This window comes from Mastigoproctus giganteus, chromosome 1 (assembly GCF_048544385.1).
Source record: "Mastigoproctus giganteus isolate SK-2022 chromosome 1, ASM4854438v1, whole genome shotgun sequence".
NCBI classification, from domain to species: domain Eukaryota; kingdom Metazoa; phylum Arthropoda; class Arachnida; order Uropygi; family Thelyphonidae; genus Mastigoproctus; species Mastigoproctus giganteus.
The window spans coordinates 248,464,587-248,481,676 of record NC_143575.1 but is presented as its reverse complement, the minus strand read 5'-3'; the positions used below and the strand labels follow the sequence as shown (position 1 = coordinate 248,481,676).

Here is a 17,090-nt window from a genome sequence, read left to right as displayed (position 1 = left end):
CATAAAACAGCAGTTGAATGAATAAACGAGGAAGATGAAAAGTTGGTTCGGTGAGTTTGAAGTTGGACAGTAAATGGATGTTGGCTGGTGGCGGCACATGTTCAGTTTTGAAAGAGAGAGTAGGAATAATAGAAGCCAATTCAGAAGAACAGTGCCCATTGAAGTATCTGCAGAAAAGGCATGCAGCAGAAACAGTACATCTATAAGACAGCAAGTGGAGAGACTCTGTTAGAGAGGAGTCATTAATTAACCTAACAGCCCTCTTCTGAATGGAATCTAGAAGCCTGAGAGAAGTTTTGGGGGCACCGCCCCAGATGTGTGAACAATATTCCATGGTAGGGCGGATTTGCTATTTTGTACAGAGTGAACAGCTGTTTGGAAGAAAAGTAACGGCGAGAGCGAAAGAGAAAACCAAATTTTTTAGATGCAGAGGAAGCAATATTTGTAATGTGCTTGTGCTAAGAGAGGTTAGAAGTCAAGGTAATCCCCAAAAGCGGATATATCAACTTGCCTAGAAATCGGAGTGTCATCAATGGTAAGCATAGGAGCCTTTTTGCGAGATATAAGACAAGACTGAGTTTTAGAAGGATTGAAATCAACTAAGTTGTCTTTGTCCCACTGGAAAATTACCTGGAGATCAGCATTAAAGGAATTGGTAGCAGATATTTGAGAAGTTGAAGCTGATTGAGCAGGGCAAGTACATTGTATTCCACTTTCCATTTCTTAAAATGGAAAGTGGAATGCAATGTATTATCATCGGCAAAACTATGGACAGGATTTCCAGTCAATGAAAGAAGATAATTAATATAAAAGAGGAAAAGAGTGGGGGAAAGAACTGAACCTTGGGGGACACCAGCATTAGTGGAGAAGTTAGAAGACAGAGAGCCATCTACCATCACCCTCAGTAAGTGATCATAGAGAAAATTGGATAACCAATTACAAAAAACATTTGGCAAACCATAAGATGGAAGCTTGTTTAGAAGACCTTTATGCCAAAAACGATCGAAAGCCTTCGAGATGTCAAGAGCAACTGCTTGTGTTTCACGAACTTTTCCATTGAATCTGTCCATGTATGGGCAACATAAAACCAGAATATCATCAGTGGATCGACACTGACGGAATCCATACTGGCGATCGATGTTCAGATGGAAGCTTTCTAGGTAGTTTAAGAGTTGGCGGTTAACTGATTTCTCCATTACTTTAGAAAGAGTAGAAGTAATTGCAATGTGATGATAATTGGATGGGAGGGATTTGTCACCCTTTTTAGGAACTGGCTGGATATGAGCAAATTTCCAAGAAGAAGGAAAAACACCTTTGGAATAAGAAAGTGAAAAAAAAAGGTGGCAAAGAACAGGAGTAAGTTCAGAAGCACAGATTTTGAGAACAAGAAGGCCAACCGAGCTAGTCGTGTGGGTAAAGCGCCTGCCTGACAACCCAAAGGTTCGAATCTCACCTCGGGCTTGGATCAAAGTACTGCAAAAATCTTGGGAGGTGCATTATGGCCACAGAAGCCGATGTGCCAATAACTACCAAAGGAAAAAAAAAAAAAAGAGAACAAGTGTAGAAATACCATCAGGACCTGGAGCTTTCTTAGTATCAAGATTCTTCATCAAAATCCTTCTGACATCCTTTTGACGGAAGACCACAGGAGGCATGGAATGGAGTGTGTTGGGAATGGTGGGAGGTGTTTTACCAAGATCATTAATACATGAGTTGGAAGAAAAATGGGATGCTAGCAGGTCAGCTTTATCTATGGCTGAAGTGACAACAGAACCATCTGGTTTTGACAGAGGTGGGAGCAAAGATGGGCAAAAGTTGTGGCCAATAGCTTTGGCAAGAGAACAGAATGCTCAGCTACCATTAGGGCAAAAAGCAAGTTTTCTACTCTTAGCCTGTTCAAAATCTAGTTTGGACTGATTAATAACTGCTTTACAAGTGTTGCGAGCTTTGGTGTAGGCAGAATGAAACTGAAGAATCGGAAACAAGTCAATTACGATATGCAACGTTCTTCTCTTAGCACATTTATTGGAAAAACAAGGTTTTGATAAAGGACGAGATTTTAAAGTGGAGTGTGGAATAAAGGATTCCATTCCTACAAGATTAATTTCATTGACATGATCCGAGCAAATGCTGACAGAAGTTTTGAAACAGTAATCCAACCAAGGAAAGGAAGAAAAGAAATCTCACAGGTCATCCCATTTTGCGTTCTTGTAATACCAAACAACACGAGGTTGGGAATAGCCATGAGATAAAAGCTGCATTGGAGAAGAGACAATCACCAAGTTGTGATCTGAAGTGCCTAAAGGACCATTCACTTCGACCGTGTACTTAGAACGGCTGTCTGTGAGAAAAAGATCAAGCGTGTTGGCTGTATGTTTAGGATTGTCCGGTATTCTTGTAGGTAAATGAACAATCTGTGCAAGGTCATTAGTAATTGCAAAAGCCTCAGCATCTCGACCAGCTGGGTCTGTGTGACTAGAAAACTGAAGCCAGCTGGAGTTGTGAACATTAAAATCACCAAGGAAAATTACCTCACTGTTAGGAAAGTCTGACTGGAGAAAGTCAAGTTGCAAAGAGAGGAAGTCAAAGAGCTCCAAGTGATTAGTGGAGTTGGGAGAACGGTAGAGACAACAGATGAATTTGACATGATGAGGTAGAGAGATTTTAAGCCAGAGAAGATCAAAGAGAGGAAATTCCAAATTGCCAAGTCTCTGACGGGGAATATCAGAACGGACATACGCACAAGTACCACATTTGAGGCGAAAGGAATCATACAGTGAATAATTTGGGCAACTGAGATGAGCAGTAGTTGAATCAACTGATAACTGAGATTCTGTCGGAAAAAGTACGTGGGGGCTTGGCAGACTGCAAGTGGAAATGGACATCATTGAGATTAGAATTGAGACCACATATATTTGTGAAATGAACTAGGAAGGGTTTGGGAGGTTTAGATCTTTTCGCAGATAAGCTTACTCTATGAGTTTGACAATTCACGGTGCATTCAATAGTAAGAAAAAGTGGGAGGGGGTAGCCTTGCTGTATGAAGTAATGAAATTTTTGGATATGGCGCACACATGGTAAGAATATACCCAGATTCCTTGACATATCGTGGCCTTGACAATGCCCCCGGCATAAACACTACTCGGACTCCCTCCAGTCACTTTCTGGCAGAGTGGAGGTAGCAAGATTATACACTAGCTGATCCGGAAGCCTTCTAAAGAATTACCAATACGTTCGGTTCGATGTACTAACTAGCGGCCAGCCTTCAAACACCATTTTAAAGCTGTACCCTCGAAATGTAAAGAAGATTGGATCTTGCCATGATGTTTATCTCAAAAGTCCTCAGTCAGACCCACCTGATGTTCATGCAGTCATACTGCATGAACATCAGGTGGGTCAGAGTCTCGAATTGAGACAGTGCGAGCTCCATTGAGACTGGCCCACCTTCCTGTGGTGTGGACGAGTACCCAGAATCATCTGTTCAGGTGACTGATGATTCTGGGTAGCCAAGCGGTCAGACACAACAACAGAACACACACAGAATACACACAAACATACACTACTTATTTCTGGCCCTTCTACAGTGGTACTGTTCTTCACAGAGATACGAGGTGGAGATGAACTGACGTTCTAGGTGCCGCCCATTACAAAAACACATGTCCACATGTCCAGTCATACTGCATGATGGAAGAGATGGGGTAGGGTTGACTGGAACTTAGCTCTGGAGACTAAACATGGGTTCCACCACTTCAAGCCTCCAATAAGCAAAGTGGTGGTATTGCACCGGTTGATGAGAGTCATCTACCACCTAGTATTGCCTGGTAACACAGAGGGGAGACATTCCTCCATGTGATGTGGGCACCACACCTCGACTCCTGCTTACTTTGGTTTACACCTGGGTGGTCACCCACAGTGCTTGTGCATGGAGGTTATACCCAAGATTACTAACAGTCCCACCCTCATGAAGGTGCAAGCAGAGGATCTGGCTGTCACAGACTGTCTGGACTTCACCGAAATTGGGTCCACTTGACTTGAATGTCACCTGAATTTTTGTATTATTATACAAGGTGTTTCGAAAGTGATGGTCAATAATTTAAAGGTGAACTGTGCAGACTACAATATGCAAAAAAAGCCAAGTAAACATGGGTCCTTAAGTGAATCGTTTTCGAGATATTGCACATTTCTAGGTGGGATCCACCACTGACTTGTTTGTTTGGGTTAGATTATACTCATTCTCTCCCTTTCCCCTCTCTCAATGCCACCTGGTTTTGGCGCATTATAGCCTTTGTTGCTAATGCTACAATAAAACCCAACAATCAACCAACCATCTCTCAATGCTCTGAGATGTAGCAGGTATACCAGTACTTGTCAAAGGATAGTCAACATGGAAAGAGGTTACAGCAACGAAGAGTATGCAGACATGCACTTCATGTATGGTAAAGCCAACGGCAGTGCACTCAAAGCTGCACATTTGTACCAAGAAGCATTTCCCCGCCAAAGGCAGCCCAACAGGCGCATATTCATCAGGGTACATCAATGCCTTAGAGAACATGGGCGCTTCACACAATGAGTACGAGCAGGTAGGCCGAGAAGTATAATTCCTGATGTTGAGGAAAGGGTGTTAGAAAGAATAAAACAAAATCCAGGAATTTCGACAAGGAGGGTTGCTCTGCAAGAGTATGTATGGAGTTTAGCAGTGTGTGCCGAATTATTGTACCCCACCAAATCCAGCGTGTATAAGATCTCAAGCAATATAGCTACCCTCCCAGAGTGAACTTCTGCCAGTGGATGCAACAACTGCCAGTGGATGCAATACTATGCTCAAGTATGGAGACCGCACCCAAAGAAAGACATTGAGCTTCTTGAAAGGGTGTAAAGACAAGTAACTCGCCTGGTGAGATCAGCAAAAGGGCGTCCATATGAAGAAAGACTTCGAATATGTGGGTTGCAGAGTTTGGAAACTAGACGCCTTAGAGGAGATTTGATTGAGGTGTTTAAGGCTCTGAGAGGCATCAGTAAAATGAATGAGGACAAAATTTTCAAGATTATAAATGATGCTAGAACTAGGGGACACAAATTCAAGGTATGGGGGGAAATGTTTAGATTGGACTGCAGGAAGTTTTATTTTAGCCAGTGAGTTATAAATTACTGGAATAAGTTGCCTTCATGGGTGGTAGAGGCTGACAGTTTGGGGAAATTCAAAGGTCATCTGGATAGTACTTTCGGGTAAGGGAAGTGCATAGGATGATAGGTTTAATTTCCTTTTTTTTTTTTTATTAATTATTATTATTTAGTTATTTATTTCATTTTATTTTTTTTTTTGTTTTTATCATTGTTTTGTTCGGATTTTTTTTTTTTTTTTTTTTTGGCTGGTGCAGCATAAGCCATAGGCTTTCTTGCACCATGCGGCCGTTATTAATACTAATACTAACTGTCCTGAACCCCCAATTTTTAAACAACATTTTGTTCACTGACGAAGCTGAGTTTACTCATGATGGTATTTTTAATTTTCATAACTGTCACATTTAGTCCGACAAAAATTCTAATGCAATTCACAAGTCACGAGATCAGCAATGTTTCTCGTTGAATGTCTGGGCAAGACTTACTAGGAGACCGTCTAATTGAACCACACTGTTTGCCAAACAGGCTAACTGGAGAGCTGCGCCTTCATTTCCTGCAGAATGTTCTTACTGACCTCCTTAATGATGACAATGTTCCACTTCGGCAACACCAGAACATGTGGTTTATGCATGATGATGCACCGGCGCATTTTGCTCGAGTTGTGACTCGGTATCTAACTAGAAGGTATGGTCAACAGTGGATAGGTAGAGGTGGGCCTGTAATGTGGTGATCATGTGATCTGTGTGGCCTCCCAGATCACCAGAATTAAATCCTATGGATTTTTGTATCTAGGGTCATGTAAAAAGCTTGGTGTACACTTCCAACATTAACAGAGTTGAGGAATTGCAGAGTCAGGTTGAAGGAGCCTTTCACCAAATCAGAAATGACCCAGGAATGCCTGAGAGGATTCGCAACTCAATGCAGAGAAGACTACAAAGCTGCATACGGATACAAGGACAGCATTTTGAACACCTTTTGTAACATCCTGTAAAATCCTGTGGTGTTGAAACCAAAAATGTATTATCTTATGTAAAGGATTCACAGATTTTTGCTAAACTAGCTCCCATAGTCAGTGGCGGATCTTAACAGAAAATGTGCATTGTCTCGAAAATGGTTCATTTGCTGCCCGATGGTCACTGGGACTTTTTTGCTTATTTTAGTTTGTACTTTTCACCTTTAAATTACTGACCATCATTTTTGAAACACCCTGTATTACAGAAAAAATAAAGAACAATTTCTATCTACACAGTTTTTTTTTTTTTCTGTCATCGGGCCCGAAATTATTGTTTTTCCGGGGCCCAGGCCAGCTCTTGGCGGCCCTGAACACCACTACCATTTCAGTGCTCTAAGTATAGACTGTTTACAACTTAGATAGTTGTAAACTGTATAAGTTCTATTTTTACCTTACTTTATTGTAAGTAATCATCATTTCTTGTTCTTTGGCAATATTGATTATCCTTTGATAACTGGTTTGTATTTTAGTCTTAAGAATTTTTCTCTATTTCAGTATTATATGCTACTTTCTGAATTCAGAAGGTGGTATATACCACATTCCCAATTCAGAATATGATATGTAACACTTTGTTATATAATGGTTTAATTTATTAAATTGTCTTGATATGATTTTTTGTTATTTTTTTTAATATTTTAATAAATCTATTTAAAAAAATGCCTAATAGTTTTTCTATTGGATGGTATTTTTGGATGTAGACCTTATATTATAAAACAAGTATTGAGAGTTACAATATAAGAGCTTTAGTTATTAGACATTAACATAAAAACATACAGAACACCTTTTTTAATTAAATAACCTCAACCACATGCTGCAGTTTACATGAAATTATGTAAAGTTAATTTAAAATCATATAAAAGTACTGAAATTCCCTAAAACATGCTTCTTGTAGGTTAATTTTTAAATTTATATATTTATTACTAATAGTAAAAAGAAGCATTGGTTCTTAAAAACAGGAACGGATGATTAGACTTTAGGAATACTTCATAAAGTATTACAATACTTTTATAACGATTTTAATAAATATTTATATTGTAATATTCAATTCTTAATAAAAGTATTATAATATTTTTATTACTCTCCTTTATCGTAGTGAAATTGAGCACATAATTAGATAGACCTTCTATAACTGACAAGGTTAGTATTTTATATTATTAGTACACTGTAGACCTGGTATAACACAAGTGATGGGGTCCAAAATTTTGGGCGCGTTATAAGTGAGTCCATGTTTTATCGAATTTACATATTTGGACGTCAACTTACTGAAGTGTGACCATTATAAACCATCAATTTATAGGATGTAACTACACATGACAATCATTACACTTGAATGAGTGAAAAGAGATTAAAAAAAAAGATGTAGTAATCATATACATTTTTTTGGGTGCTAGAAATAAAGATTTCACTCAATTTTTTTTTGTGATTTCATTGCTAAGAACAAAAAATAACACACACACACACTCAAGTGCACATATGTAAAATTCAAAAATACCTGCACTCTATCATTATCAAAAAAAAAAAAAAAACATATCAATAAGCACCTAAAGATTAAGATTGTAAAAATAACAAGACATGAATTTTGACACTGAAATAACTGTCTGATATGATGGAGTCCACATAGTACCTGATTACATTGTGTGTTTTTTAATAAATGAATGTAGAGTTAACTGCTTTGTTATCTTCCATTTCTTCATTTTTGCAATTTCAATAATTGATTTCAAATGAAGGATATGAATTCTATCTATATTCTCTATTCTAGATTGAAGTGCAGTTTCCATTGCTGTTACAGCCTCTGTTACTTTAGGGGGTGGAGGAAGTGATCTAGGTGTGTCGTCACTGCTGTCACAAGGTGTAGCTTCAGTTTTGGCCTGGAGACAGAGCATTTGCTGTAATCGTCTGGTCACTTACGCATTCATAAGTAGGACAATCATCATCAATATGGATCCAGTCATAAATGTCATGACTGCCATACTGCATAACCAGTTCACAATAAACTGCATTTGCCTTGTAGACATCCTCTTGAACAAACCACTCAAACTCTTCCTCCAAGTCAGACTTCTTCCTTATCTTTTTCTTGTTACTCTGAGTCAGGTGTAATTACAAATGCTTTATGCAAACCTCGCTCCGAACACTTCTCAATTGTAGATGACAATGTGGTGCCCCATTCCTTCTCTGCCAAGTCAAAAACACTAGTCAGTGTGAGCTTTTTCAGGCATTCTGTTATAAATACTTCATCATCGAAGGTTAGTAAATAAATTTGATGAATTTGAGGTATTGCTCAAAACATCAAAGGCAGATATTGTGGGGATTTCAGAAACGTGGTGTCACACAGATATAAGGAATACAGAACTGGAATTTGGGGAGTACAATGTCTACAGAAAGGACAGACAGGATAGGAAGGGAGGAGGGGTTATGCTATTAGTTAAGAAATACATAAAATCCAAGGAAGTGAAGCCAGTCGACATTGCTGGACAGTGCAGTGTCGAGTCAGTTTGGTGTGACATAAGCATTGGGAGATCAAAATTGAGAGTAGGAGTTTGCTATAGGCCTAATGACTCTGATGAGTATAATAAGAAACTGTACAGAGAAATAGAGTGGGCCAGTAAATCAGAGAGTCTTATAATGGGGGAGTTTAATTTCCCAGATATTGACTGGAATTTGGGGGCGGGTCACTCACACACTAGCAAGGTTTTTTGTGGATTTATTGGATGATTGTTTTCTACATCAGCATGTTCGGGAGGCAACTAGAGGGAGTAATACTCTTGATTTGATTATCAGTAGTGATTCTTCATGCATTAAGAATCTGCAGGTAAATGAACCACTAGGTGGCAGTGATCACAGTGTGCTGAAGTGGGATTTACTCAAAGAGGTAACTACCATTAGGGGTAAAGGGAAGAGTTATTGCTTTCGTAAAGGCGACTACGATGGACTGAGACAGTATTTAAATTCTATACAGTGGAACCAACTGATGATGTTACCAACAGCAAATTCAAAATGGGAAGCATTCAAAGAACTTATCTTGGAAGCTACTAGGCTTTACATACCAACTAAGGAATATTGTTCAAGGTTTAGGCCTAAGTGGATGTCAGATGAACTAATGAGACATATGGCAGAGAAGAAAAATGCATGGGATACATACAAATTAACACGTGACACTGAAGCCTATGATAGATACAAGTTGATCTGTAACCAAGTTACAAAGGAGGTTAGGCAGGCGAAGGCAGATTACGAGAAATCTTTGGCAAGGGATGCAAAGAAAAACAGCAAAGAGTTCTTTACTTATGTAAACTCTAGAAGGAAGGGGATGAATCAGATTGGTCCACTTTGATATCGATGAGTCAACTGTTGATGATCCTGCTCAGGTAGCTAAGAAACTGAATGAATATTTTACATCGACATTCACACATGAGGAGTTATTCAGCGAGGGGAATGCCAGAGGTGTATTCAACTCTGGCAGTAAGCTAGAGAATCTTGTAATAACTGAGAGTAAAGTGGAGGAGAAATTGTTGAAGATAAATACAAGAAAGGCACCTGGGGTGGATGGGATCTATCCAGTTATATTAAAGGAGGCAGCAAAGGAAGTAAGCAAACCCTTAGCCATAATTATGAGAGCTTCCTTGGACTCAGGGGAAGTACCCATGTATTGGAGATGTGCAAATGTACCCAAATTAACAAAGGAGGATCAAAGGGCGACACAAGTAATTATAGACCTGTGAGTTTAACTACTGTTCCTGGAAAATTAATGGAGGCACTGCAGGATCATCCAGACAAGACTTCAGTTATAGCTCAGACACAGCATGGTTTTGTTAAAGGAAAATCTTGCCTGACCAATTTGATTGGATACTATGATGCAGTCACAAAAGAACTGGATGCAGGGAATAACTTTGATATTATATACTTGGATCTTAGAAAGGCTCTTGATACTGTTACACATGGAAGACTGCTGCACAAATTGGAGCAGTGTGGCATTGGAGGCAAATTGCTGCTATGGATAAAAGGTTGGAAGGGTTGTCAAGGACATTACTGACACTATGCTACTGCAAAAGGATCTGGAAAGGTTGAGCAGATGGGCTGTTGGCAGGGTTGTCAAGGACACTACTGACACTATGCTGCTGCAAAAGGATCTGGAAAGGTTGAGCAGATGGGCTGAGAGGTGGCAAATGAAGGTTAACATTGACAAATGTAAAGTACTGCATATGGGAAACAGCAACCCCAGAGCAACGTATCAACTCTGTGGTACTACATTGACAGTGGTAGAGAATGAAAGGAACCTGGGGGTGGTTGTGCAGGCAGATATGAAGTTTTCTGAGCAGTGCAGACGGGCTGCAAGAGTAGCTCATGGTGTATTGTCGATGATATATAGGAATTTTTCTAGCAGGGATAAGGAGGTGATTATTCCCTTGTATAAGGCAATGGTCAGGCCACACCTAGAGTACTGTATACCGGTGTGGAGGCCTGATTTCAAGAAGGATGTAGAGATGCTGGAACGAGTACAGAGAAGGGCAACAAGATTAGTGAATGGAACAAAGGGGTGCTCTTATGAAGAAAGGCTTAAGTTTTGCAAATTACAGTGTCTGGGGGACTAGGCACCAGCGAGGTGATCTGATAGAGGTGTATAAAGCCTTGAATGGTTTGAGCATGCTCAATGCTGATGGGATTCTTCCTCTCGCTCAGAATAATCACCTGAGAGGGCATAAATTCAAATTGAGAAAAGACAGATGTAGGATAGACGTGAGGAAATTTGCCTTTAGCCAGTGGGTGGTTGGTTGGTGGAATAGACTTCCATCCCGTGTCGTGGAAGTTGATAGCCTAAATAAGTTTAAGGTTCAGCTGGACAGGTATTTCGAAAGAACAGAGGGGTGAAGTGGAAGTGGTTATTTTTTATTTATTTATTTATTATTTTTTTATTTTATTTTATTATTTTTTTAATTTAATTTTATTTTTTTGGCTGATGCTGCATAAGCTTGCTTTCTTGCATCAAATGCCTCTGCTAATGCTAACACTAATGCTAATGATTGTTCATTTGATTAAATTTTTCCTGTAGTGTATCTTACAGGTCAATATTCAAAGGTTGGAGCTTTGATGTCATATTCGTTGACAAATAACACATCTTTATTTTAGTGTCATGGGTTATGAGGGTTTCTGCAAGAGGGAGGGCAAGATAGTTGCTCAGCAGAAAAAATGCTTTAGGTTCCATATTTTTTCTTTCTTAAATGATCACACATAGATGGCACAAAAAGTTTACAAAACCATTCCTTGAAAATCTCTGTTGTCAGCCAGGCATTCTTACTGTGGTGATATGAAAAAAGCTAATGTCTGCATGTTTTTGTGGTGGAAACACCTTAGTGCTCTCGATTTTCCTATGCACAATAGTTTAATTCTGTTTGTGCCAGTTTTATTGACACAAAACAGCAGTGTTACCCTGTCCTTCATTAATTCAAAGCCCTGTTCCTTTTGTTCATTGGATTTACAAGCACTGGCGTATCAGAAACACGTGATAACAAAGTCCTGTTTTATCGCAATTGTAAATTTGTTCTGGAACACAGAACAAATTTACAAATCTTCTTGTATGAATATGATAACTTTTAATTGTGATTGATAGTCATCAGCAGTCATGGTGTCTGCAGATCAAATTTCACCCAGAATTGCAACCTGGCAAATTCCATCTATTTTTTCCATTGGCTGAGCCAACCCTTGTTTGCTTTGAATTCTTTCTCATATGCTTTTACTCTGCGCTGGTTGTCTAATTCTTTCCTCAGTTTTTCAGCTTAATTCCTGATAATTTCACCAGATATAGGCATTCCTTCTGTTCTTGTGTGAACCATGCGAACACGGCCTTATCCAGTGGGCTGTCACCTGCTATCTTAAGCTGCTTTTGCTGAATATCTTCACTAGCATCAAAGTCATTTGTTGATTGCTGTAGGTTAGCTTCATCTTTTCTCCTTTTCTCTGAGAGGGGATTCCCCACACATATGTGCCGAAATATCTCCACTCATGTCTTTCCCCATTTTAGTACACCGAGTGGACAGAAATCATCGGATAACTATCTAGTAATGGGTAGGCCCACCTTTTTCCCGGATAAGGGAAGTCACACGGCGAGGCATTGAGTCCACTAGTTCATGAAAGTGTTCCACAGGTATTTCCATCCCAAGCTTGCTGCGCCGTCCATAATTCTGTTGCATTTCTGGGTGGAGGATCCAAAGTTTGAACGGACTTTTCCACAGCATCCCAAAGATACTCCACAGGGTTCATATCTGATGAACTGATGAATGGGGAGGCCATTCCATGGTGGTAAAATCTGCAGAATGCTCTTCGAACCATGTTCTAGTCACCACGGCTCTGTGGGGAGGCACATTGTCCTGTTGGAAGAGTCCATTGCCCTGTGGGTGCATGATGACCATGAAGGGATGCAGATGGTCTGCAAGAATAGACATGTAATGTGGACCATTCAGAGATGAGTCTAGGTGTAACTATAGGTCCCAACATGTGCCAGTTGAACATGTCCCAGACCATTACCGACCGTCCACCTGCCGCAACAGTTCCTTGTTGACCTGACAGGTGCATAGCTTCATGTGGTTTCAGCCAGATATGCACCCTCCCGTCTGCTTGAAATAACTGGAAGCAGGACTCATCGGACCAGGAGACCTGTCTCCAATCATCCAAGGTCCAGTGCCGATGTTCTTTCACCCAGCTGAGGCATAGAGTCCTGTGTCGTGGTGTTAGCAATGGGACTCTGGTGGGTCTCCCATAACCTATTGCAACTGATGATTGCCTGATGGTCTTGGTGGAGACGTTTCTGGCACCTTCCTTGTTACTGTTATTTAGTTTTTAGAAGCATTAGCAACTAAGACTATATTGCTCCATTCCTTGTTGAAGTATGTGGTGATTTGTGCCACTGTTGATCTCTGGTTGGCTGAAACAATGCGAGACAGATGTCGGACAGCCACATTCATCCACTATCTTTCTCCACCCACAGCACTGTCCACGATGAGATGTTATTTTGCAAATGGTGTATTCCTGATACACTCTTGATACTGTCAAACAGGGATAGTGCAATTTTTGTACCACCACCGCGATAGAGTGACCCATGCATTGGGCACCCACTATCATCCCTCTTTCACGTCGGTTAACTCACAACATTTATCCATACTGACATTGAATTACCGTCTACATGAATGCAGTGATGCAATGTACCTATACACCTGCCAAGCAGTGGGTTTATCCATTAGTGAGAGGGGTGAAAGCATCGCGTTGCCCAGGAACCAGGTATCCCATGAATTTTGTCCTTTCAGTGTAAGTCCATTGCAGCTAGCTTTTCTTGACCTGCCCTCCCGACCATGCTTTTTTTAAATTCTTTTGGGAACTTTCCATGGACATTAATTTTTTTTTTATTTAAGGCAAATGAAGCATTAAGATGATTGAAACAACAAAAGAAATTAAAAGTGGTACATCACATCATAGCACATCACATTTACAGATACTAGTTGTGCTAATCACTCCATAAGGCCTGTAAAATATCAACAACTATAAATGTTCACTGAACTGGTAAATGCACTGGAACAAATTAAAAATCGATCAAATTTGAAGCACATGAAAAAGAAGGGGGTGATGGAATTGGGGTCCAACATTTGACTGCATTATAAGCAATTCTACGTTATATAAAGCCACATTAAACATTATATCAGGTCTACAGTGTGTATTAGTATTCCCATATGATGCAAGAAAGTAAGATTATACAGCATGACTGAAAAAAAAAAGACCTTCACTTTTCACCTATCCATCCCCCCTCAAACATTCTGAGTAGTTCTTCCTTGAATTTATTCAAGCTATCCACTTTTCACAACATCAGATGGAGGTTTATACGAGCAATCAACCACTAGTTGGTTAAAGGCAAAATTCTGTAACTATCCTTCTTCAATTTGAATTTATGCCACCTCATGTGCATAGCATGAGCATGAGAAAGAATCCCATCAGAAATAGGATAACAAAATTATTTTTTTTGCATCCAGTTCCTTTGTTCCTGCTAATATTACTTCTTTAACCACTGACTCCATTATTTATCCTGGAATAGAAGTTAAGCTAACAGGTCTGTTATTACTCATGTCACCTTTTGATCCCCCTTTGTGAATTGGAGCTACATTCACACATCTCTTTTCCATAGAGACCTCACCCAAATCCAAAGATACTCTCATAATTATGGCTAAGAGTTTGCCATAATTATGGCAAGATAAAATTGGATAGATCCAATCCACCCCAAGCAACTTTTTTTTTTTTTTGTTAAACTTTTCAACAGTTTCTCTTCCACTTTCCTCTCAGTTAACTAAAAATCATTTAATTCTCTGTTAGATTTTGATGAAATTCTGGCATTCCCCCCTCCCTAAATAACCCCTCATGCATGCATGAATGTAGATGCAAAATACCTATTCAGTTTGTCAGCATCCTCAGCAGGTTCATCAACAGTTAAACTGAAGACATCAAGTGGGCCAATGTGATTCATCCCCTTCCTTCTGTTGTTAATATAAGTAAAAAAAGTCTTTGCTGCTTTTCTTGGCATTCTTTGCCAGAGACTACTCATAATCTGCCCATCTTGCCTAACCTCCCTTGTGACTTGATAAGACTAGTTTATAACTGCCATAGGCTTTTATATCCCTGATAATTTATATGTATCCTATGCATTTTTCTTCTCTGCTACAAGTTTCATCAGTTCATCTCACATCCATTTAACCCAGGGGCTCACATCTGGTGAATATGGGCTTGGCACACCCAGGGTCCTGAGCTGGATATCATAATTCTTCTCCTTCTTGGTGATTCCTTTCTCTCTCTCTCTCTCTCTCTCTCTCTCTCTCTCTCCCCCAGAGTAAATTGGAAATTTTTTTTGGCTGGTGCGGCATAAGCCTCAGGCTTTCTCACCATATGGCTAATAATAATAATAATAATAATAGGTCTAAGCAGGAATGGTATTTCTTAGTTGGTATGAAATCCTAGTAGCTTCTACAATTACTTTCTGAGTGTTTCCCATTTAGAATTTGGTGTTGGTAACATCATCAGATGGTCTCACTGTATAGAATTTAAAACTATCTGAGAACACTGTAGTCATCATCTTTACAAAAGCAAAAGCCCTTCCTTTTTCCTATGTCTTTAAGTAAATCTCACATCAGTATACTATGATCGCTGCCACTCCAAGTACCTTCTACCTGCAGATTCTGAATGCATGAAGAATTGCTGCTGATAATCAGATTAAGAGTACTGATTCCTCTCATTGCCTCCCTAACATGCTGCTATAGAAAACAATCATCCAATAAATCCACAAAAGTCTTGAAAATATGTGAGTGAACAACCCACAAGTTCCAGTAAATATCTAGAAAATTACCATCCCCATTATAAGACATTGTGATTTACTGGCCCACTATTTCTCTGCGCAGTTGTTTGCTATACTCAACAAAATAACACACTCCTATTCTCATTTTGGTTTTCCCAGTGGTTATGTCACACCAAACTGAAACTGACTCAACATTACACTGGTCACCCATGTTGACTGGATGCACGGCCTTAGATTTCATATGTTTCTGAACTAAGAGCATAGCCAAACACCCTCTCCTTCCCTGTCTGTCCTTTTTGTACTATGCATTTTTAGAAATGCATTTAAAAATGCAACAATTAACAATATTCAGCAATAAAACTATTATCAATTCTGTTGAAAGGTACCTGGAAGAGACATCCACAGATTAAAATAGCAAATAAAACAATAGCTCTAGTCATTGAACTGAAATACCTAGGTATGATATTTGATAAGTTAACCTTCTGCCAACAACTTGTAAACATAGCTAAAAAAGTTAGGAACTATGCAGGTATGATTGTTAGAATCAACAGCACTGACTGGAGACTAAAAAGGAGGACACTGTACTTGTCTACAAGGCCATTTTTTTCCCAGTCATTACCTATAGTGCAGGCATATGGTACTACAGGGTCACTCTAGACAGAAGAAAAAAGAAGATAGAGCCAGGGTCACTCTAGACAGAAGAAAAAAGAAGCTAGAGCCAGGGTCACTCTAGACAGAAGAAAAAAGAAGCTAGCTATAAAGTAGGTGTACTGACTGTAGTTAAGAGTATAATCCTCTGTAAGGAGGCTTATACTCTTAACTACAGTCAGTACACCTACTTTATAGGTCCTGGCAGGGGAACTGCCATTAAACTGAAGTAATTAGAAGAAGCCTTAATTATAGCCTGAAGAATAAAATTCCAACTAACATCTTAAGGATTGCTATAAACACTGAGGCTGACATAAAACAGGTGAAGAAAAGCTCCCATCAACTCTACCACTTATGGCAAAGTTGATGGAAGCAAACACCTAATGGGAAAGTCACTAGGAGGTTCTACCCCAGGTAACCCCACTTCCCCCTAAACCACCTCCCTGGTATGCCTCAGGGCTCCACACCACATTTTTACCAACAGGGCATGGCTTCCTGAACAAAGTTGTGCCAACTGGGTCTCACCCAGGATCCCAAATATATCTGTAGAGCTGATGATGATTGGACCCATGTCCTTTATGACTCCCTAATCTAATTACCATCCCCACAGATGTAGACTTATCTCAAAGAATGGACCAATAAACTGCAGAGATGAGAAACTACACATCTCTGATGAAATGCATTACATGTCCTTCTCTGAGTTTGCTCAAAAGGTTTTTCAGACCAGAAGCAACATGCTATACCAACACTGACATATCTCCCACTATTTAGACAAGAATGCTTACCTGATTGTGACACCTACCAAAGCAGACAACCCCAACTGAGACTGGCCTGTTGAATTGTGTTTTACACCCAGTCAGAATGTATGTGAGATATTGTTGATGTTACTAGTAGTATGTATGTTTTCGTGTATTATATTTATGTCCCTTTATGTTTTTTATATACCTATGTTTTCTTATGAATGAGTATCTGTTATTGAATGAATGGGTA

The 17,090-nt window shown here is 39.5% G+C and overlaps 1 protein-coding gene across 1 annotated transcript in view; it reads right to left on the bottom strand.

Annotated features, from left to right (window-relative positions):
* Positions 1-17,090, bottom strand: part of LOC150091738 (ankyrin repeat and IBR domain-containing protein 1-like) — a 228,181-nt gene that overhangs the window by 6,192 nt on the left and 204,899 nt on the right. The window contains exon 19 of the mRNA XM_090369550.1: positions 3,090-3,113. Coding sequence (XP_090225676.1) covers positions 3,090-3,113 — 24 coding nt within the window. The remainder of the gene's footprint in view (positions 1-3,089; positions 3,114-17,090) is intronic.